The 21,675-nt window shown below is 49.0% G+C and overlaps 1 protein-coding gene across 1 annotated transcript in view; it reads right to left on the reverse strand.

Annotated features, from left to right (window-relative positions):
- The window catches only part of UNC80 (unc-80 homolog, NALCN channel complex subunit), a 219,538-nt gene that overhangs the window by 178,965 nt on the left and 18,898 nt on the right, over positions 1–21,675 (reverse strand). The window contains exons 5-10 of the mRNA XM_060257048.1: positions 20,656–20,779; positions 18,086–18,159; positions 16,166–16,305; positions 7,195–7,456; positions 3,440–3,574; positions 2,022–2,238 (exon numbers count right to left, since the gene is read on the reverse strand). Of these exons, the coding sequence (XP_060113031.1) occupies positions 2,022–2,238; positions 3,440–3,574; positions 7,195–7,456; positions 16,166–16,305; positions 18,086–18,159; positions 20,656–20,779 (952 nt within the window). The remainder of the gene's footprint in view (positions 1–2,021; positions 2,239–3,439; positions 3,575–7,194; positions 7,457–16,165; positions 16,306–18,085; positions 18,160–20,655; positions 20,780–21,675) is intronic.

Below are 21,675 nucleotides of genomic sequence, written 5' to 3' on the forward strand. Positions count from 1 at the left end.
TATATAATGCATACAAGAGGATGGAATGCAAGAGTCCAGGAGCACCTTAAAGACTGACAGAAAGTTGGGCAGGGGAGGAGCTTTTGTGAGTCACTACTAGGGTCAAATTCAAGAAATAGCTGGGGACTTTGGGGGTGGAGTCAGGAGACATTGGGGGTGGAGTCAGGAGACATTGGGGGTACAGCCAGGAGGCATTGGGGGTGGAGCCAGGAGACATTGGGAGTGGAGCCAGGAGACATTGGGGGTGGAGCCAGGAGACTTTGGGGGTGCAGCCAGGAGACTTTTTGGGATGGAGCCAGGAGACTTTGGGGGTGCAGCCAGAAGACATTGGGGATGGAGCCAGGAGACTTTTGGGGATGGAGCCAGGAGACTTTGGGGGTGCAGCCAGAAGACATTGGGGATGGAGGCAGGAGACTTTTGGGGATGGAGCCAGGAGACTTTGGGGGTGCAGCCAAGAGACACTGGGGGTGGAGCCAGCAGCAAGAGTGTGACAAGCAGGGCTTTTTTTGTAGCAGGAACTTTTGTGGTTCCTAAAAGGAGGGTGAAGTTTGTTGCAGTGAATGACTCGGCCTGGACATTGGAAGGGGGGGCAGTGCTACATCACTCTAAGGGTGTCTAGGTATTATCTCCTTGACTTAGATGCCTCTCTTTGTCTTAATCCGGGAGTTGCTCCCTAACCCCTCCTCCCTCTCACTTTCTCACATAGCCTTCCAATGGGGACACACAGGGGTCATTTTGTAGAAAAATAGGTGGTGGAGCTCATTAGCATAACTCATTAGCATATACCACCACCACCCCCAACCAAAAGCAACCTGATGCAAGAAAGGAGAGCCTCAGGTGAGGGAGGCCTGCTTGGGCTGGCTAAAAGTGGAGAAAGGGTGGCGTGGGCTTCTCCAGAAGTTAATGAGGGCTGCTGGGGGTGTGGCAAAGCCCCTGGTGGCTGGCTGGCTGCCCACTCTCCTAATCCAGGGATTGTTATGCAGCTGCACCTACTATTCAATGGACAAGGTAGGTGGGGAGGAAGAGGGGGAACCCTCAGAGAGGTTCAGGAGCTATGCTCCTGTGAGCTCCTGATGAATCTGAGGCCTGGAGACACACATCTTCTCAGGTCTGTCTCGTAGACACCATGCCCTCAAACTCCTACACACACGAGGCCAGGACAAGCTGACCATTTGTGACAGGCCGAATGCTCTTTAGATGAAGCTTCTCTTTCTCTCCTTTGGACTGCAACCTGAAATGTGAACTGGATCTACTACATTAAATGTAAGTTTACCTTTTTTTACAATGTTCTTCTGGGGAGATGTATTTACTGTACTCAGTATCTGGCTTCTATGGTTGCCCAGCCTCCAGGTGGCACCTGGGGATCCCCCAGAATTACAGCTCAGCTCCAGACTACAGATGACAGTTCCCTCAGAGGAAATGGATGCTCTGCGGGGTGGAAATGCTCTGGGGAGAGGATTCTACGGCATTGTATTCCGCTGAGGTCCCTGTCCTCCCCACGCTCCACCCCCAAATCTCCAGGAGTTTCCCAACCTGGATCTGGCCCCCCTGCCCCCCCATGCCCTGCTGGTGGCCTGGGGGGACGTGGCAACCCTAGCTATATTAACCAAATATCCCAATAAAATCCCAGCATTTGCCTCTAGGGGACAGGGAAGTTATAAGTTCTAAGGGCTTTTTTTGTAGCAGGAACTCCTTTACATATTAGGCCACACCCCCTGATGTAGCCAATCCTTCTGGAGCTTGCAGTAGGCCTTGCACTAAGAGCCCTGTAAACTCTTGGAGGATTGGCTACATCAAAAGTGTGTGGCCTAATATCAGGGGTGAAATTCTAGCAGGAGAATTCCTTTGCATATTAAGCCATACCCCTTAATGGAGCCAATCCTCTTGGAGCTTACAGCAGGCCCTGTACTGGGAGCCCTGTAAGTTGTTGGAGGATTGGCTACGTCAGAGGGGTGTGGCCTAATATACAAAGGTGTCCCTGCTACAAAAAGAAAAAAAGCCCTGGGAGTTCGCCAAGTCACCTAAAATGGTGGTCTGCCAGCCTCCTCGCTCAATCCCCCGTCTCTCTTCGCCAATCCCCGAGAAGCTGCCAAAGGAGAAAGTGCTGCGAGTGGGGGAGACGTCCAGGTGGTCCTCGTGGACCAGGAAAGGCATGCCCATCCTCCGCTGCCGCTTCTTCCCTGTGTGGTGGAAAGGAATGGAGCCCTTGCGCTCGCGGTCCTCTTTGCGACTCTTGAACTGGAGGAAGAAAAACAACAAAGTAGAAGGAAATGCCTCGAGATGGAAAGAAGAGAGTGCAATATGGCCCCAGGGGCGGCAATTCTGAACTCTTCCCTATTCTTGAATCCACGAAGATTCCACAGTATCTACCTCTGATAAAGCCTGGTACCAGCTTGTAGCTTGCCGCGCTATTTCCAATCTCTCTCAAAGAAAGAAGAAGATGAAGATATTGGATTTATATTCCGCCCTCCACTCCGAAGAGGCTCAGAGCGGCTCACAATCTCCTTTTCCTTCCTCCCCCCCCCCCAAGAGACACCCTGTGAGGTAGATGAAGATATTGGATTTATATCCCACCCTCCGCTCTGAGTCTCAGAGTGGCTCACAATCTCCTTTATCTTCCTTCCCACAACAGACACCCTGTGAGGTGAGTGGGGCTAAGAGGCCTCTCCCAGCAGCTGCCCTTTCAAGGACAACCTCTGCTAGAGCTATGGCTGACCCAAGGCCATGCCAGCAAGTGCAAATGGAGGAGTGGCGAATCAAACCTGGTTCTCCCAGATAAGAGTCCGCACACTTAACCACTACACCATCCAAAGTCCTTTCAATTTTCACGTCACAGCAATGTGCAATAACACAAACAATAACACAAGTCTTCGGGAAATGGACTATGAGATTATCTATGGCATTTTATAATACAAGTACCTTTTTTTTTTTTGCACTAAGTACTTTTTGGGGTGAAATCAACTTTGGCGAAGCATTGTATGTTGGCTTTAGGTGCATTAAGTTTTGAAATTTTTCACCCATTGAAATTATGATATGAATAGAGCGTATTAAGTACATGATTTAAAAAAGGTTCTGTAATAAAATCTTCTGAATTTTGTCATTAATTTGTTATTACATCACGTTTTTTTTCCTCCCTTCAACCTCTCCGTGAGTCTCCTTATTGTACTGTGTTTTCCCTTACAGCTTTGGCAGGGGAGGGTTTTTTGGTCCCTGGGGCTGAGGGACAGAGCAAAAGAGACATTTTGAGGAAAGGGAAAGATTTCTTGGGAGGCTTCTGACAAGGGTAAAATGTTTCATCACGCGTCCCTACAATGTCATCTGTAACTTCTGGGGCCTGCCCCACTTCTGATGAGCTCCAAACCAAGCCCCGCCACAGGTCTGGAGTGTACGAACAGTCAGAGATCACTAGTATAATTTTGCACACAATACTTCAACTCACCTTCTTAAAAATGTTCATTCCCAAATCTGAGGAGAGGTCTGGAACAGCCGGCCGGCGCAAGTTTGTTAATGACACTTTGGCAAACGCTTCCGTGCTGAGGGATTTCTCCTCTTCGTTGCATTTCATGGTGAGATCCTGCAGCCACATAGTAAGACAGAAAATATATGCCCAAACTTGCAAGAGCTGTTGCACTGTTGTGCGATTCCCACTCTCTAGAGCTGGGGTGTCAAACATGGTGAATCAGGCCCCTGGAGGGCTCTTATCAAACCCGCAAGCAACTCACTGTCATCTGCTTCCTTCTCCCTCTCTCTGGCTTCCTTCTGCATCACAGCTTGCTTTGCCAGGCTTGCTCAATCGCACAGGAGCTACAGAGCAAAGCTTTTCCCTTGGGAAGGAGGTGGGGGAAGGAGTGCTAGCTTTACCAGGCTCTCTCAATTGCACAGCAGAACTACTGAGCCAAGCCTCTCTTCCTTCTGTTGGCTAAGGCTCAACAAGCCAGTGAGATGGATTAGGCTGAGTGTGTGTGTTTGTCTGTGTCCTTTATAAAGTTTATATCTCCCTTAGCTGGCATTACATTTTATGACACATATAGCCTGGCCCAGCAAGGTGAAGATCCGGCCCTCATGACAAATGAGTTTGACACCCCTGCTCAAGACTGCACTTGGCTATTACTATTATTAATAATAATAATTCAACTTAATTCATCATCCTGTTTCAGCTTGCACTGGCCTCAGGGCAATGTACAACATATATTAAAACGATATACCAGTTAAAAACAACACAATAAATCAATTTTAAAGATACATTTTTATAGTCTGCCCAAGACAATCGTTTGAGTAGGGCTGTCAAGCTCCCGGGCGGGGGTTCTTCCGCAGGGCCGGTGGGGGGATCCACTCCCAACGTCGCCAGCATGATGACATCACGTACAAGTGCCATCATCTCGCCAGTGAAATTGCGTGCCGGACGCTCTAGGAACTTCTGGGAAAACTATGGTTTTCCCAGACGCTCAAGAAATTTGGGTGGGAAACTCTATGATACCATAGAGTTTTCCTCCCAAATAGCTAGAACATCTGGGAAAACCATAGAGTTTTCCCAGAAGCTAACAGAGCAGTCGTGCGTGACGTCGCCGGCGCAATGGCGTCACTTGCAAACAACTTCATTGCACCGTGTGCACATAGCGCGCATGAAAAAGTCCCCCGCTGCAGGCTGCGGGGGAGTTGGCAACCCTAAATTTGAGATTGCCTTTGAGCTAAAAGTTGCATCTAGAGATGCCCAGGAGCAGGCCTCAGATTCAGCAGGAGCTCACAGGAGCATAGCTCCCGAACCTTTCTGAGGGTTGCTCCTCTTCCTCCCCACCTACCTTGTCCATTGGCTAGTAAGTGCAGCTGCATTGGCTAGTAAGTGCATCTCTGAGGAGCAGCCACGGCGAGCAGAGAAGAGGCGGCAGCGGCCTCGCCCGCTCCGAGATGGGGCGGCTGGCCATGCTCCCCGACGCCGTTTCCCCCCTCCCCCTAGCTCCATCCCAGTGTCTCCTGGCTCCACCCCCAAAGTCTCCAGATATTTCTGGGGTTGGACTTGGCAACCCTAAGGGGCGTAGACTTTTCAATTTCCTGGGGGGGGGGGAGGCTGGGGCCCAGCCAGAGACATTTGATCCAGTGACATCATAGGGAGGATCCAGTGACATCACAGGGAGGGGTCTCCATTATCACTACCTATGAGTTTATGGAGAAGCTCCCTCCCCATAAATTTAGGGAGCACCCCCCCCCCAAACAATGCCCATGGACCGGGCCAAATCCAGAAGAAGGTGGGAGTTGGCCAGTGGTTATAGCGGTATCTCAGAGGTCTCTTGCTGTGTCCTGTTTTTGAAATTCACTTTTAGAATAGTCACTTTAAGATCTGCAAATACACATATCATGTACATAGGACAAACTAATGGTCACAAATTTGACAGTGAAAGGCAATACAGAAAAGCTTTAGGGGAACATTTCCCCTGATGACCCTGAAGCACAATCTCCTTTACCTTCCCCCCACCCCCAACAAACACCCTGTGAGGTAGGTTGGGCTAAGAGAGATCTTACAGCAGCTGCTCTTCCAACTCCTGTGATAGCTATGGCTGACCCAAGGCCATTCCAGCAGCTGCAAGTGGAGGAGTGGGGAATCAAACCCGGTTCTCCCAGATAAGAGTCTGCACACTTAACTATTGCACCAAACTGGCTGTTACCAACTATATGTTGGGTTCAGTATATGCTACAGTTTACAGCTGCTGCTGCTGCTACCGGGGCTTGACACCTAAATCATTCAGTTTTCACTTATACTCAGAAATCAAACTTTCATTTCATTTCATGTATTCAACATATCCTGCCCTGCCCACAAAATGGGCTCAGGATGGCTCACATCATAAAACCAACGGAAGCAAAACAATAAATAAGATCAATGATTAATAGCAAAAAAAAAAAGGCTCATGTCAGATAAAATAGAAGAAGATGAAGAAGATATTGGATTTATATCCCGCCCTCCACTCCGAAGAGTCTCAGGCCGTTTTCGCACTCACGTTTTACTGGCGCGAGTACCCTCCTGACGCCGGCGAATCTGCATGGATTTCGCACCAGAAGCGCCGGCGCTCCCAGAAGCGCCGGCTACTTCCGTCGCTAAGCCAGCGCAAACGGAAATCGCAAAGATGCAGGAAAATGTTTGCGCTGGCTTAGCGACGGAAGTAGCCGGCGCTTCTGGGAGCGCCGGCGCTTCTGGTGCGAAATCCATGCAGATTCGCCGGCGTCAGGAGGGTCGTGGCACCAGTAAAACGTGAGTGCGAAAACACCCTCAGAGTGGTTCACAACCTCCTTTACCTTCCTCCCCCACAACAGACACCCTGTGAGGCGAGTGGGGCTGGAGAGGGCTCTCACAGCAGCTGCCCTTTCAAGGACAACCTCTGCCAGAGCTATGGCTGACCCAAGACCATGCCAGCAGGTGCAAGTGGAGGAGTGGGGAATCAAACCCAGTTCTCCCAGATAAGAGTCCGCACACTTAACCACTACACCAAACTGGCTCTCTAAAATAAGTGTGTGTGCAATTTAAATGAAACAGTGTACATGCACACAAAAGCTGATGCCCGGATTAAAACTTGGTTGGTTCTTAAAGGTGCCACTGGCCTCAAATTTTTTTCTTAAAGGCCTCTAATCTTCATGGCCGCACTCAATCTCACTTTCCCCCCAATGTAAATTGGAACCAAGCAAGTATTTTAAATTCACCAAAGAGAGCCTGCAGTCTGACTGTTGGTACATTAAAAGTGGAGGGGGAAGGAGTGTCACTATTATCTTGACAATTGCTGCCCTATCCAAGGCTGATTGGTTCATCGTTTTTTCCACCTCATGAGACTTTCAAGGCAAGAGACAAGCAGAAGTGGTTTGCCACTGTCTTCCTCTGCACAGCAGCCTCAGCTAATTTGGAATATGAGGGCTGTGACTTCTTTTTGTACTGAAGGACGTCTGTAGCTGAAGATTGACAGGAAGCTCAATTAGCATTTCTAAGGAGCTAAGCTTGGGTTGTAAAGTCATTAAGTCGTTCATAAAGTCATTAATTGACTCCAAAGCTCAGAGAGAAAATCACACACAGCCTTTGAAGCTCCAAGTCCTGTGTTGATTGCCCGGCGGGGGCTTAGCCCGAGGTGGGAAAATCCCGGGGGGGCTGGAGCCCCCCAGCCTCCGCGTACTTTACGCATATGCCCATATGCTGGTGGGACCCAAAATTGTCTTTACCTGGGTCTTGTGAGTGTTCACCAACGATGGAGCTGCAGCCACCATGGAGCTACTGCGGGGTCTTGGCAATGGTGGGACTTCCGGTTCCAGGGCTTTCTCCGGCTTCTCCTCTAACATGTGGCGGAGCCGTTGGAGGTAATACATCAGGGACCACTGAGTGCCTTCCTCGGACCAATGGGGCTGAAGCAGGCAGCGCAACACCGCCACGTCAAAGTAGGTGGCATACCGTGACTTCTGGCATGGTGGGATCACCAAAGACACCCTGTCAGAAATTATAAAGGAAAGCACCGTACAGAGGATTTAGCTAGATACATCCTGGCTCCTCTGATTTCTTCACTGATTGGAATGATTCACTTGTCATTACTGTGTATGCAATTTAGTATTGCCTCTCCACAGTTGAGGGTGGAGATTGCCTGGTTTGGAGCTCCTCCCTCTGCTTCAGAGCTATCCAAAAGTGAAGGTGGGATGGGAATGGCCACTAGGTGCTTCATTATGTTCTATGGAGATTGATCCCCATGGGATACAATGGAGAATTGATCTGTGGGTATCTGGGACTCTGGGGGGCTGTTTTTTGAGGTAAAGGCACTGAATTTTCAGCATAGGTGCTGGTGCCTCTCTGCAACCCCCCTCCCCAAGTTTCGAAAAGATTGGACCGGAGTGTCCAGTTCTATGAGCCCCAAAAGAAGACATTTAAAGAAATGTGGTCCCTTTAAATGTAACAGCCAGAACTCACTTAGGAGTGCATAAAATAACAGAATTGGAATGGGATAATGGAGAATCAAGTTCTTGGAGGATTGGCTACATCAAGGGGTGTGTGGCCTAATGTGCAAAGGAGTTCCTGCTACAAAAAAAAGCTCCACACACAAAAAAACCTTATACTAGGAATCAAACTTTGTTGGTCTTAAAGGTGCCACTGGACTCAAACTTTGTTCTCCTAAAGATAACGGTTTCTCTTGACAGAATTTCAGACAAATACTTTATGTTTAGTGGGTGGGAAGGAAAGCATTTTAGACACATTACAGCTCGACACTCAGTATGTGCATTTGCTGTTTGCGTCAACACTATCGATTCTAAATATCCTTGTTCAGGGAAGAAGAAGAATTACAGATTTATACCCCACCCTTCTCCCTGAATCAGAGACTCAGAGGTGCTTACAATCTCCTATGTCTTCTCCCCCAACAACTGACACCCTGTAAGGTGGGTGGGGCTGAGAGGGCTCTCACAGCAGCTGCTCTTCCAAGGACAACTTCTGCTAGAGCTATGGATAACCCAAAGCCATTCCAGCAGGTGCAAGTTTATCATGAGCCCGGACGAGGAGGAGCTGGAAGGGTTAACGGACATGGAAGAGTTGCCAGCAAGTTCCTCAGCTGAACAAACAGCAGCTGGCCCATCAATCACTCTCCAGGCACCAGTGTCAGCTGTTGATGATCAATCTCCTCCAAGCTCTCCTCCTCCCATCTAAAGAGTTTGAAGCAGGCTCCGGAAAGAACTTTCAGAGTGAAGACATGAGGCACACCGATGCTTCAGGTCTCTCAGCCCTGAGTTCTAGCACAGTCACTGCCACCCAGGGAGCAGCCTGATTGAGACTCCCATATAGCTCCCACCCAGGACCTGGTAACCTTGTGGAAGCAGCAAGTCTATTCTCTGGCTTGCATCCATGCTCCTTCCTGATGCTGACCTGCTTGATTTCCTTGGCACCCTGACCTTTTGGCTTTTGGACATTGAATTCTGATTCTGGTTTGTGATTCTGCATTGTTGACTTGGCTCCTGCTTGACTTCCTGGACTTTGACCTCGGACTGGCTTTGGACTCCTGCCTGCCTGCACCCTCAGAACGTGACAAAGTGGAGGAGTGGGAAATCAAACCCTGTTCTCCCAGATAAGAGTCCACACACTTAACCACTACACCGAACTGGCTCTCTATAATCTAATCATTTAGGCCTTTTTACTACCAATTCATTAACTAATGAAACATGCCTGTTAAAAAATAGACACTTTCAGCTCAGCACGAAACCCAGACTTTCCATTTTATACAGTCTCAGACTCAGTCCTGGGCTTGCTTCTAAAGAGAGCATTGGAAAAAGTACAGAAAATGGCCACTAGAATGATTAAGGTGTTGGAACACTTTCCCTATGAAGAAAGGTTAAAAGCCTTGGGGCTCTTTAGCTTGGAGAAACGTCGACTGCAGGGTGACATGATAGAGGTTTACAAGATTATGCATGGGATGGAGAAGGTAGAGAAAGAAGTCCTTTTCTCCCTTTCTCACAATACGAGAACTTGTGGACACTCCATGAAATTGCTGAGCAGTCGGGTTAGAACAGATAAAAGGAAGTCCTTCTTCACCCAAAGGGTGATTAACATGTGGAATTCACTGCCACAGGAGGTGGCAGCGGCTACAAGCATAGACAGCTTCAAGAGGGGAATGGATAAGCATATGGAGCAGAGCTCCATCAGTGGACATTAGCCACAGCATATTGTTGGTCCAGGGCAGTGGTGCTAGGTACTCTTGGTGCTTGGGGGGGGCACAGTGGGAGGGCTTCTAGCCCCACTGGTGGACCTCCTGATGGCACTTGGTGTTTTTTTTTGTGGCCCCTGTGTGACACAGAGTGTTGGACTGGATGGGCCATTGGCCTGATCCAACATGGCTTCTCTTATCTTCTTATGTGACACAGAATGTTGGACTGGAGGGGCCATTGGCCTGATCCAACATGGCTTCTCTTATCTTCTTATGTGTCACAGAGAATTGGACTGGATGGGCCATTGACCTGATCCAACATGGCTTCTCTTATGTTCTCATGTGGCACAGAGTGTTGGACTGGATGGGCCATGGGCCTGATCCAACATGGCTTCTCTTCTGTTCTTATGTGACACAGAGTGTTGGACTGGATGGGCCAATGGCCTGATCCAACATGGCTTCTCTTATGTTCTCATGTGACAGAGTGTTTGACTGGATGGGCCATTGGCCTGATCCAACATGGCTTCTCTTATGTTTTTATTGCTGCCAGACTCATATCTGGTTTACCAAGGACAGGGCTGTGGATCAATACAGAACAGTACCCAGGGGTGGATTGGCCCATTCGTTTACAAGAAAATTTCCCAGAGGGCAGCTGGCAGGCAGGAAGAAACCAAACCGAGACTAGGTGGCCTGCCCTGCAGGGGTCAATCTATTAAGCGAAATGAACATGTGCTTCAGGCATGCCCCCGGAGGGAACTTGGGAGCCCTAGCCTTGGAGGGCTAATTGAAATGCTAAACAGGACTGTTTTAGCTGTGCTGGCTGAACAGAGCAAGAACGCACTTTCCCTTTTGGCAGGGGCCCAGAAATAGCTATCGTGTTAGAGCTTCATCTACAATCCTTCATACCTTAGTTAATCAAGACTATATTCTACTAAGGCTACACTACATAAAAATACATTAAAGAAGTTAATTAGCTTTCCCCTTGTCCAAGGGGATACCATGTAATCGGTAGGTGTTGCATTGAACACCCGGCGGCCTATTGGAATCAGTCAGGCCGATTCCCTGTCAAGGCTATTTGAACAGAAAAGGAGCAGGGAGGAGATGTGTGTGTGTGATTGCAGAAATGTCAGGAGGCCAGAGAGGACAGTAACTAGGTATAGTGTCTTATGCTCTTTTAAATCGAAGAAAAGATTATTCATAGTTTTGTGTAGTGGTTAAGTGTGCAGACTCTTATCTGGGAGAACCGGATTTGATTCCCTACTCCTCCACTTGCACCTGATGGAATGGCCTTGGGTCAGCCATAGCTCTGGTAGAGGTTGTCCTTCGGCAGCACGTATACTAAAATTGGAACGATACAGAAAAGGGCAGCTGCTGTGAGAGCTCTCTCAGCCCCACCCACCTCACAGGGTGTCTGTTGTGGGGGAGGAAGATAAAGGAGGTTGTGAGCCACTCTGAGATTTGGAGTGGAGGGCAGGATATAAATCCAATATCTTTTTTTTGTAGCAGGAATTCCTTTGCATATTAGGCCACACCCCTATGATGTAGCCAGTCCTCCTGGAGCTTACAGTAGGTACGAAGAGCCCTGGAAGCTCTTGGAGGATTGGCTACATCAGGAGGTGTAGCCTAATATGCAAAGGAGTTCTTGCTACCAGACACTTGAGTGGAATATAAATCCAATGTCTTCTTCATAGTCAGGTATGTTCCACACCACCAGGGCCGGCGCATCCATTAGGCGGCCTTCGGTGGTTGCCTACAGCCACAGCTCTGCAGAGTGCCGAAATGGGCACACCCCCTCCAGGGCAGTGAGTGGAGGAGCGAGCCAGTGAGTGAGGAAGGGAGAGCCGCTGCTCTTCCTGCTTGCAGATAAAGGCCCCGATGATCAGCTGATTGGCAGGCCTTTTCACCTGTGCCCTTCCATGTGTTTGAAATCACCTAAGAAGGAGGTGGTGGCAGAGGTGAAGGCAGCGTGCGCGTGTGCCTCCAGGCATGCATCCAGATTGCAGCACATGCAGCCAGGCTGTGCTGTGCTGGGGCATGGTGAGGAAGGGAACTCCGCCCTGCCTCTCAGATGCCCCTCAGGTAAAATGGCTGAGGTGAGATGAAGCTGGCCGGGTACCTGTGGGGATGTGCTTTGCCTGTGGGTAGCGGGGACAACAGAGAGTGGCGGTGGCCTCACCTGGGGCACCTTATAGCCTGGCACCGGTGCTGAATACCACCATAAGGCACCAGTCTTCTTGTGGTGCCACCTTCCACTGTCTGTGACCGGGGGTGGAATTCTAGCAGGAGCGCCTTTGCACATTAGGCCACTAAACCCCTGATGTAGCCAGTCCTCCAAGAGCTTACAAGGCTTTTTTTTTGGTAAGCTCTTGCAGGATTGGCTACATCAGTGGGGTGTGGCCTAATATACAAAGGAGCTCCTGCTAGAATTCCACTCCTGTCTGTGACTGTCATCAACATAAAAGGGTGAGTTATGTAATGCTGGAAGCTGAAACTGATCTCAGCCTTTGCTAAGCAAGTGATATGTTAAAGCTGACCTCCCCCCCACCAAAACAGCTGCTACTCCATTGGGAGGGTCTGCGGCTCAGTGGTAGATCATTTGCTCGGCAAACAGAAGGTCCCGGGTTCAATCCCCAGTATCTCCAGTTAAAAGATCTGGTCTTAGGTGATGTGAAAGACCTCAGCCTGAGACCCTGGAGAGCTGCTGCCAGTCTGAGTAGACTGGTAGTATCGTGTTCAGTTTTGGGCACCACAATTTAAGAAGGATATAGACAAGCTGGAACAGGTCCAGAGGAGGTGGCTGAGAGGTGATAGGATCACCATCTTCAAGTACTTGAAGGGCTGTCATCCAGAGGATGGTGTGGAATTGTTTTCTGTGGCCCCAGAAGGTAGGACCGGAACCAATGGGTTGAAATTAAATCAAAAGAGTTTCCGGCTCAACATTAGGAAGAACTTCCTGACTGTTAGAGCAGTTCCTCAGTGGAACAGGCTTCCTCAGGAGGGGGTGGGCTCTCCTTCCTTGGAGGTTTTTAAACAGAGGCTAGATGGTCACCTGACAACAATGCAGATCCTGTGAGTTTAGGGGGAGGTGTTTGTGAGTTTCCTGCATTGTAGAGGGGGTTGGACTAGATGACCCTGGAGGTCCTTTCCAACTCTATGATTCTACAATACTGATTTTGATAGACCAAGGGTCTGATTCGGTATAAGCCAACTTCATGTCTTCATATGTTCCAAATTTTCTCTTTGGGAGAAAAGTCTTCTCCCAAGGGATTTCTGTGCACTTGTGGGCTTGTGTTTTCATGGATCCCTGCCAGTTTTATCCAAGGCACTCAGAATACAACTACGAACTTGAGAGACTGCTTCTTTAGGCTTCATTCTGGAGCTAAGCTAGTTAGCTAGCAATCTGGTGATCTGTTTATCTCTCTATACATTGGGGTTGCCAATCCCCAGTTGGGCAGGGAATCCCCCAGTTTGGAGGCCCTCCCCCTGCTTCAGGGTCATCAGAAAGTGGAAGGGGGGGGGAGGGAAATGTCTGTTGGGCACTCCATTATTCCCTATGGAGACCCATTCCCATAGGAAATAATGGAGAATTGATCTGTGGGTATCTGGGGCTCTGGAGGGTTGTTTTCTGAGGTAGAGGCACCACGTTTGTGGCATAGTATCCAGGACCTCTCCCTAAAATACCCTCCAAGTTTTAAAAAGATTGGACCAGGGGGTGCAGTTCTATGAGCCCCCAAAGAAGGTGCCCCTATCCATTATTTCCAGTTAAGGGAAGGCATTTAAAAGGTGTGCAGTCCCTTTCAATCTGATGGCCAGAACGCCCTTTGGAGTTCAATTATGCTTGTCACATCCTAGCTCCTGGCTCCACCCCAATGTCTCTGGCTCCGGCCCCGAGGTCTCCTGGCTCTGTCCTCAAAGTCCCCAGATATTTCTTGAATTGGACTTGGCAACCTTACTATATATCCAAAGGCACAAAAAAATGTCTCCATCAGAAAGACAACCTGAGTTTTGTTAAATGAGCTTGTTTTTAAATACGTCTGTTTAACTCTAATTTCAGCCCCCCCCCCTCTCCCATTCAACCAGTCAGATGGTTATTTTGCAACCCAAAAGTTGTAGGGTTTGAGATTTGATTTTGCCTTCAAGGGCAAAAAAAGAATTCCACCGAGGCTGGTTCAGAAAGTGGAGCAAAACAACATGTATTTCTTCCTGCACTGTTGCTAGGCAACCCATGCGCTCCCCCTCCCCCTCCTGCCACCCATTCAGTTCAGAGTGATCAATGAGTTCGGCAAATGAAGAGAAATTAATGACGCAGGCTACAGAGCGTGCCTGGAGCTCGATTGTCATGGCAACCGCCTGGCTCGGTTTCGGTCCCCGATTGCTTCAGTTTCTGCTGTTGAAAACCCAATTCCTCCCTCCTTGGATGCCTTGAACTTGCTTGCCAAACAATCGACAGCCACAAAAAGGAACAATCACTTTAGTTCAATACTAAAGCCAAAATCTGATTTTTGAATTTGGGGTAAATTGGTGTTTTAGGGTGTTTTTAAAAAACTCCCGTATGCATGCTGAGATCTACGAAGAGCTTTCCTTCCTTCCTCCACCAGTGTGAAGCAGGGGTCCTTCACTTATTAGGATCTCCTGGTGGGAGCCACGTTTTCATGGCTCTATGTTGTGAGGAAGGGGTGGCCAAACTGTGGCTTGAGAACCACATGTGGCTCTTTCACACATATTGTGTGGCTCTTAAAGCCCCCCACCCCCAACAGTCAGGCATTTGTCTCTTTAAATCACTTCTCCAAGTTAAAGTTGTTTTCTTTACATCTCTTCCTCCTCCCCCATTTATTTCCCTCCCTCCCTCCTTCCTTCCTTCCTTCCTTCCTTCCTTCCTTCCTTCCTTCCTTCCTTCCTTCCTTCCTTCCTTCCTTCCTTCCTCCCTCCCTCCCTCCCTCCCTCCCTCCCTCCCCCCTCCCTCCCTCCTTCCTTCCTTCCTTCCTTCCTTCCTTCCTTCCTTCCTTCCTTCCTTCCTTCCTTCCTTCCTTCCTCTGACATTCCTGTCTTTCAGCGCTCAAACATCTGACATTTATTCTGTGTGGCTCTTATGTAAAGCAAGTTTGGCCACCCCTGCTGCAGGGCATGTGTTATCAACCACTGAGTCCAACACCATTTCTGGTGCCCACCAAATCTTTTCAGGCAGTTCGTGGGGACAAGTGGAGCATTTTACTCCCAAGGCTTTTGATTGGCTACTGGAGATTTGATTGGCTATGCAGCTTTTAAAGAACATTGCTTTGGGAACAGTTGCTATCACCACCCAAGGATCTTCACAATGTGACCGAAGGTAGGCCTGGGCAGCCATTTTGTGACTGGCTCGGCCTCCTGTTGCAGCCGCTTATGGCAGCCATTTTGTCACTGTGCCTACCTTCTACTGTGTCAGAATTCCAAAGGTGCTTGTGCGTATGAAACGGTTGGAGACCAACTCGGTAGAGAGACACCAACCATTTTCTTTGTCTTCATAATTTTATCATATCATTAACAGTGAGCAAGCAAGAAATCTGAAAACAAACCACCACACAAGGATCTTCACTGTGTGACTGAAGGCAGGCTCAGGCAGCCATTTTGTGGCTGGCTCGGCTTCCTGTGCCGGCCGCTTAGGGCAGCCATTTTTTCACTGTGCCTACCATGTTGTGTCAGAATTCCAAGGGTGCTTGTGGGCACGAAATAGTTATAGACCAATGCCGCAGAGAGACACCAATAATTTCTTTGTCTTCATCACTTTATCATAGGCTTCCCAACCCTCCCGCCCTGGCAGGGGACCCCAGGATTTCCACCCTCTTCCCCTGCTCCCCCCAAAAAAACGGAAGTGGTGGGAGGGGAGAAACGGCACCGGGGAGCATGGCAAGCCGCACCATCCCGGAGTGGGCGAGGCCGCCGCGCCGCTGCTGCCCCCTCCCCGCCCACCGCAGCTGCTCCTCCGAGATGGGCCCAGGCTGAGCCCATCTCGGAGGAGCAGCCAAGAGGCAGCAGCAGCACAGGCAAAACCAAAGAAGGGAAGGGCGGGGGCAGGCCAGGAGCATGGCGAGCTGCGAATCCGGGCCCTTCTAGGACCCAGACTCACGGCTCGCCACGCCCCCGGCCCACCTCTACTCCCCCCTCCGATTCCACCCCAGAGGTGGAGCGGAGCGGGCGAGGCTGCCGCGCCGCTGCCGCCTCTTCTCCGCTCGCCGTGGCTGCTCCTCCGAGATGGGCTCAGGCTGAGCCCATCTCGGAGGAGCAGCCACGGCGAGCGGAGAAGAGGCAGCAGCTGCGCAGTGGTGTCGCCCGCTCCGAGACGGGGCAGCTCGCCATGCTCCCCGGCGCCGTTTCCCCCCTCCCCCCAGCTCCACCCCAGTGTCTCCTGGCTCCACCCCCAAAGTCTCCTGGCTCCACCCCCAAAGTTCACAGATATTTCTGGGGTTGGACTTGGCAACCCTACTTTATCATATCATTAACAGTGACCAAGCGAGAAATCTGAAAATAAAGCAGCCTTCTACCTGGGATGTGGAGGAGCCTTTTCCTGGGATGCTTGGGAGGACACGCTCCCATCAATGGAGTTTCCACGATGACAACCGGCAACAGCTAGCTTAGGAGGTAGGGAATCGGGCTGGGCTGTTTCGCTCACAACCTGCAGTCCCTGTGGACGTTTTTAGAAAGAAACATAATCAAGTACATACCACTTCCTCTTCAAACTGATAATGACTAGCACCATCACTCTTCAGTAGAAGACGTAAATCCTCAGGTGTCCTTCTGAGTACTTCACTGTCAGAGTGATTGTCAGACACTTCTTCATTTGATTGCACGCTCAAGTGGCTGTCCAATTACTCTTGCCAATCCCCAGGTCCTAGTGGTCTAGCAGGCTCCTTCCCACCCCCAGTCAGCTGGCTGGCAGGGAGAAGCCCCGCCCCCAAAGCCACTATCTGTCTTTTTACCTTGGAAGGCTTAGAAAATTTGGGAAGGGATTGCTTTTTGAAAGGTGTGTGTGCCTTTAAATCTCCAGAGCCTGGCTGAGTGGGGGCGGAGTGAGCCTGCAGAACAACATGGCTGTTGGGGGAAATGGAAGGGAAGCAGCCTCCGTTTGTTTTGCAGCCCTTTCAAAAGTCTTTGCACAGTAAAAAAGTCTCCCAGCCCCACCCCCAAACTCCCCAGGTATTTTCTGAGTTAGACTTGACAAACCTATTATGTGTTGACATATAATTTAGAACAGGGTATCATTTCTCAATGAAATCCAAGTGTCTAGGGAAGAGTTCATATTGGAACAATTGACTGGTTATAAATTCTCCTCCTTGACAATAGTTCCAGGCAATAGCTATACTAGTCTGCAGTAGACAAGCTAGATCCAAATCTAGAAGCCCCAAGATTTGTGGAGTATGAGCTCTGGAGTTTGTTAGATACCTCATGAAGGGAACTTTGACTCTTGTAAGCTTGAAGCTGCCTTATACGGAGTCAGATTCCTGGTCCATTAAAGCCAGCATTGCCTACTTAGGTTGGCAGTGGCTCACCAGGTGCTCAGGCTAGGGGTGCCAAGCTCCCGCCAGGGGCGGGGGATCCCCCAGTTTGGAGGTCCCAACCTGCCAGCATGGAGCAGGTCACTAGGGGGACCTGGATGTGACATCATCGTGCCAGGCATGTCGTGCCAGGGATGCTCTAGGATTCGTGGTAAAACTCTATGGTTCCATAAAGTTTTACTGCAAATCTTAGAACATCCCCAGCATGATGTCCCAGTGTGATGATGTCACTCAGAAATGCCCCGCCTTAGCGGCAGAGGGATTTGGCAACCCTAGCTCAGGCTGAGATCTTTCAGACCACCTTCTACCTGGCCCTTTTCACTGGAGATGCTGGAGACCTCTTGCATGCCAAGCAGATGCTCTGCTACTGAGCCACAGCCTCTTCCCCTTATACCTCCCCCCCAAAAAAACCTCATTGGTCTCTAAGTGCTACCGAACGCAATTGCTACTGGACCCTCATTGGTCTCTAAGTGCTACTGGACTCAAATGCTACCAGTCCCTCATTGGTCTCTAAGCACTACCAGACTCAAATGCTTCATTGGTCTCTAAGTGCTACAGGACTCAAATGCTACCAGACTCCAAATCTAGCTTTTCTTTGAAGACTCAGTTAAAAGCCCAAGCTCCTCTTTTTATCACAATTGTCCAAGGTTATGCAGTTATGGGTGCTTTTTAGCTTTTGTTATTTTAGATACTGCTGATATTTCCAAGGAGTTTTTGTTCAAAATGCTGTCACTTATCCCAAGTCCCTGGAGGAGACTGGGACCGCTATATAGTGCAGGCAAATAATCAAGACAATGTTTTCCTGGCAAGGCTTTCAGCTTGAAGCAAGTCACCGCATCCCCGCTACCATTCTCTCATCTCATCTTCACAGAGGGTCTTCCCATGAGACTCCCTAGTTTCAGTCCTTACCTCGATACATCCAGCATCCAGACTAGGAGATTCATACGTCAAAGTCTGGTTTTTGATTGGAGAACTTCTCTTAGCTGAAAAACGGAAGAGGGGATCTTCAGATTTGCAAATCAAACCTCAGCCATTCTGATGGGCCCTTTGAGTTACAACCAGGGCGCGCTTTTTTGTAGCAGGAAAGCGGGAACCCCTTTGCCTATTAGGCCACCCCCCCTCCCAATGTAGCCAATCCTCCTGCAGCTTTCAGTAGACCCTGTACTGAGAGCCCTGTAAGCTGCAGGAAGGTTGGCTATGTCAGGGGTGTGTGGCCTAATTAGGGTTGTCAATCCCCAGGTGGGGGCAGGGAATCCCCCAGTTCGGAGGCCTCTGCGTCCCTCTTCTTTGAAAATTGTGTAAAAAATCCATATAATTGAATCAATATGTAAGAATGATATACTTTTTCACTGGAAGAGGGTTGGTGGTGTCTGAATTTTTGTATAATATTTTCTTTTGTTAGTGGTCCCGGCTCTGATGAAGAATGGAAAGAAACAAGTACTTAATCGATTGGCTTGTCACCACACTACTTTGGGACTTGAATATACATGTTTTGGACATTTGGACTGATTTCTATATACTTCTTAGTAAATTGGTCACTAGCTTGCATTTTTTGTTGTGTTATCCATTATAGTGACCTCTCTCGGATTGTACTCTAATCCCCAGGTGAGGGCAGGGAATCCCCCAGTTCAGAGGCCCTCCCCCCGCTTCAGGGTCATCAGAAAGCGAGGGGAGGGGAGGGAAATGTCTGCTCAGAACTCTATTATTCCCTATGGAGACTTATTCCCACAGGAAATAATGGAGAATTGAGTACCTGGGACTCGGGGGGAAGCGGGGAGCTGTTTTTTGAGGTAGATGCACCAAATTTGAGGTATAGCATCCAGTGCCTCTTCCCAAAATACTCCCCCCCCACAAAGTTTCAAAAAGATTGGACCAGGGGGTCCAATTCTATGAACTCCAAAAGAAGATGCCCCTATCCTTCATTATTTCCTGTGGAAGGAAGGCATTTTAAAAAGTGTGTGGTCCCTTTAAATGTGATGGCCAGAACTTCCTTTGGAGTTCAGTGATGCTTGTCACACCCTTGCTCCTGGCTCCACCCCCAAAGTCCCCAGATATTTCTTGAATTGGACCTGGTAACCCTAGATCTAATAGGCAAAGGAGTTCCTGCTACCAGAAAGAGTCCTGGCTACAACACAGGCCAGATCTGTTATCTTGAGATCAGAAAGAGGGCAATGTTTTTTCTGGGTTTTTTCTTTTCTTTAGCGTGTTGATTATGGGCAGGTTTTAATCCAATTATTATTATTTTTTTCAAAATGTTGTGCTGGTCTGAGTTGCTAGAAAAAACATGATAAAATGTTGAAATCAGTGTGGCAAAATAGCTCCTGGAATAAGTGACTGGAGAGAAGTGGGGCTTTTTTAAAAACAGGAATGCACAGGAATTAGGATTGTCAAATCCAATTTAAGAAATATCTGGGGACTTTGGGGGTGGAGCCAGGAGACTTTGGGGTGGAGCCAAGATCAAGGCTGTGACAAGCATAATTGAACTCCAAAGGGAGTTCCGGCCATCACATTTAAAGGGACAGCACACCTTTTCAATGCCTTCCTTCCATAGGAAATAAGGATAGGGGCACCTTCTATTGGGGCTCATAGAATTGGACCCCCTGGTCCAATCATTTTGAAACTTGGGGGATATTTTGGGGAGAGGCACTAGATGCTGAAACTTTGGTGCCTCTATCTTAAAAAACAGCCCCCCCCCCGAGCCCCAGATACCCGCAGATCAATTCTCCATTATTTTCTATGGGAATAAATCTCCATAGGGAATAACAGAGTTCCTGGCAGACATTTCCCTCCCCTCCCCCCGCTTTCTGACGACCCTGATGCGGGGGAGGGCCTCCAAACTGAGGGATCCCCTGCCCCCACCTGGGGATTGGCAACCCTAACAGGAATGCAGTTCTGGCTGGCTTGGCATCAGGGGGTGGGGCCTAATATGCTATTGAGTTCCTGATAGGCTTTTTCTAAATTAAAAAAAAACAAAAAGCCCTGGAGAGAAGCAACTGAGCAAGAGGTGGGACTTTCTTTCTACCTCTATCCCTGCCAGTCTATTATTTTCTTCCCATTGGGTAGACAAAACTTTAAAATATATCATTGTCATGATCCTAGGCCTAGGGAGGCCTACAGGCTTCAGGGAAGCCTGTGTTGGAGTAGCTACAGGGCGTAATTTTCCCACGATCCCTTCTGTCCGTCTGATTGGGTGAGGAGCCGGGGATGCTCTAGGACCCATACTAAAAACTCTATGGGACCTAAGAGTTTGACTGCAAATCCTAGAGCATTTCTGGTATGACGCTCTAGGAATCACGATAAAACTCTATGGTAGTATAGAGTTTTATTGCGAGTCCAAGAGCATCCCTAGCGTGACATTCCCGGTGCTATGACATTACTTCCAGAAGACGGACTTGGCAATCCTAGAAGGGGCTCTGCGGTGTCATCCTTGTCCAGAAGAAGAAGCTTTAGTGTCGGGTCTATCTCACAGTCTCACACACCTGTAATTATATTCCTGATGGGTTTCACCATGGAAGTAAAGGCCGATACTTCAGGTTGCCTGTGTTCCCACATCGGCTGCCAGATCACCAGACCGCTGGCCAAACGGAAAGTCAGATCGGATTCCTGAAAGCACACAGAGACAATACCACATCTAGTTGAGCCGGGCTGATCTAAACTGGCCATATCTATTTCTAAGAGCCAGTTTGGTGTAGTGGTTAAGTGCGTGGACTCTTATCTGGGAGAACTGGGTTTGATTCCCCACTCCTCCACTTGCACCTGCTGAGGTGGCCTTGGGTCAGCCATAGCTTTTATAGAAGCTGTCCTTGAAAGGGCAGCTGCTATAAGAGCTGTCTTAGCCCCACCTACCTCACAGGGTGTTTGTTGTGGGGGTGGAAGGTAGAGGAGATTGTGACCGCTCTGAGACTCTGAGATTCAGAGTATAGGGCGGGATATAAATCCAAAATCTTCTTCTTCTTGAAAGGAATTCTTCACTTCAAAGATAACCATAGTTTTAATTCTACAAAATATCCCCTAATTTCATGCTCAAGTTAAGATTCCCACCATGCCTGCATGCCTAGGAGGGGGGCAAATATTTATTTTATTTATGTTATTCGTGGTTCATTTTTCTCATTGGGATTCAAGGAGGATAACACAGAGTAATCACCCATTTATCATTTTTTTATCAGCCTTATTCTAAATGCAGAGAAGGGGAGAGAGGGATGGAGGGAGAGAGAGAGATGGGTGGGTGGATTGGTGGATGGGTGGGTGGGTGGATCAAAGGCATGTTTGATTTTGCACCCAGAGCTATGAAACTAAAGAACCATAGAATGATAGAGTTGGAAGGGACCTCCAGGGTCGTCTAGTCCAACCCCTGCACAATGCAAGAACTTCACAATTACCACCCCCTAAATTCACAGTACCTTCATTGCTGTCAGATGGCCATCTAGCCTATGTTTCCAAGGAAGGAGAGCCCACCACCTCCCAAGGAAGGCAAAATGTCTGGAGGAACCTCTCCTTTA

This window comes from Heteronotia binoei, chromosome 16, assembly GCF_032191835.1.
Source record: "Heteronotia binoei isolate CCM8104 ecotype False Entrance Well chromosome 16, APGP_CSIRO_Hbin_v1, whole genome shotgun sequence".
Classification (NCBI taxonomy): domain Eukaryota; kingdom Metazoa; phylum Chordata; class Lepidosauria; order Squamata; family Gekkonidae; genus Heteronotia; species Heteronotia binoei.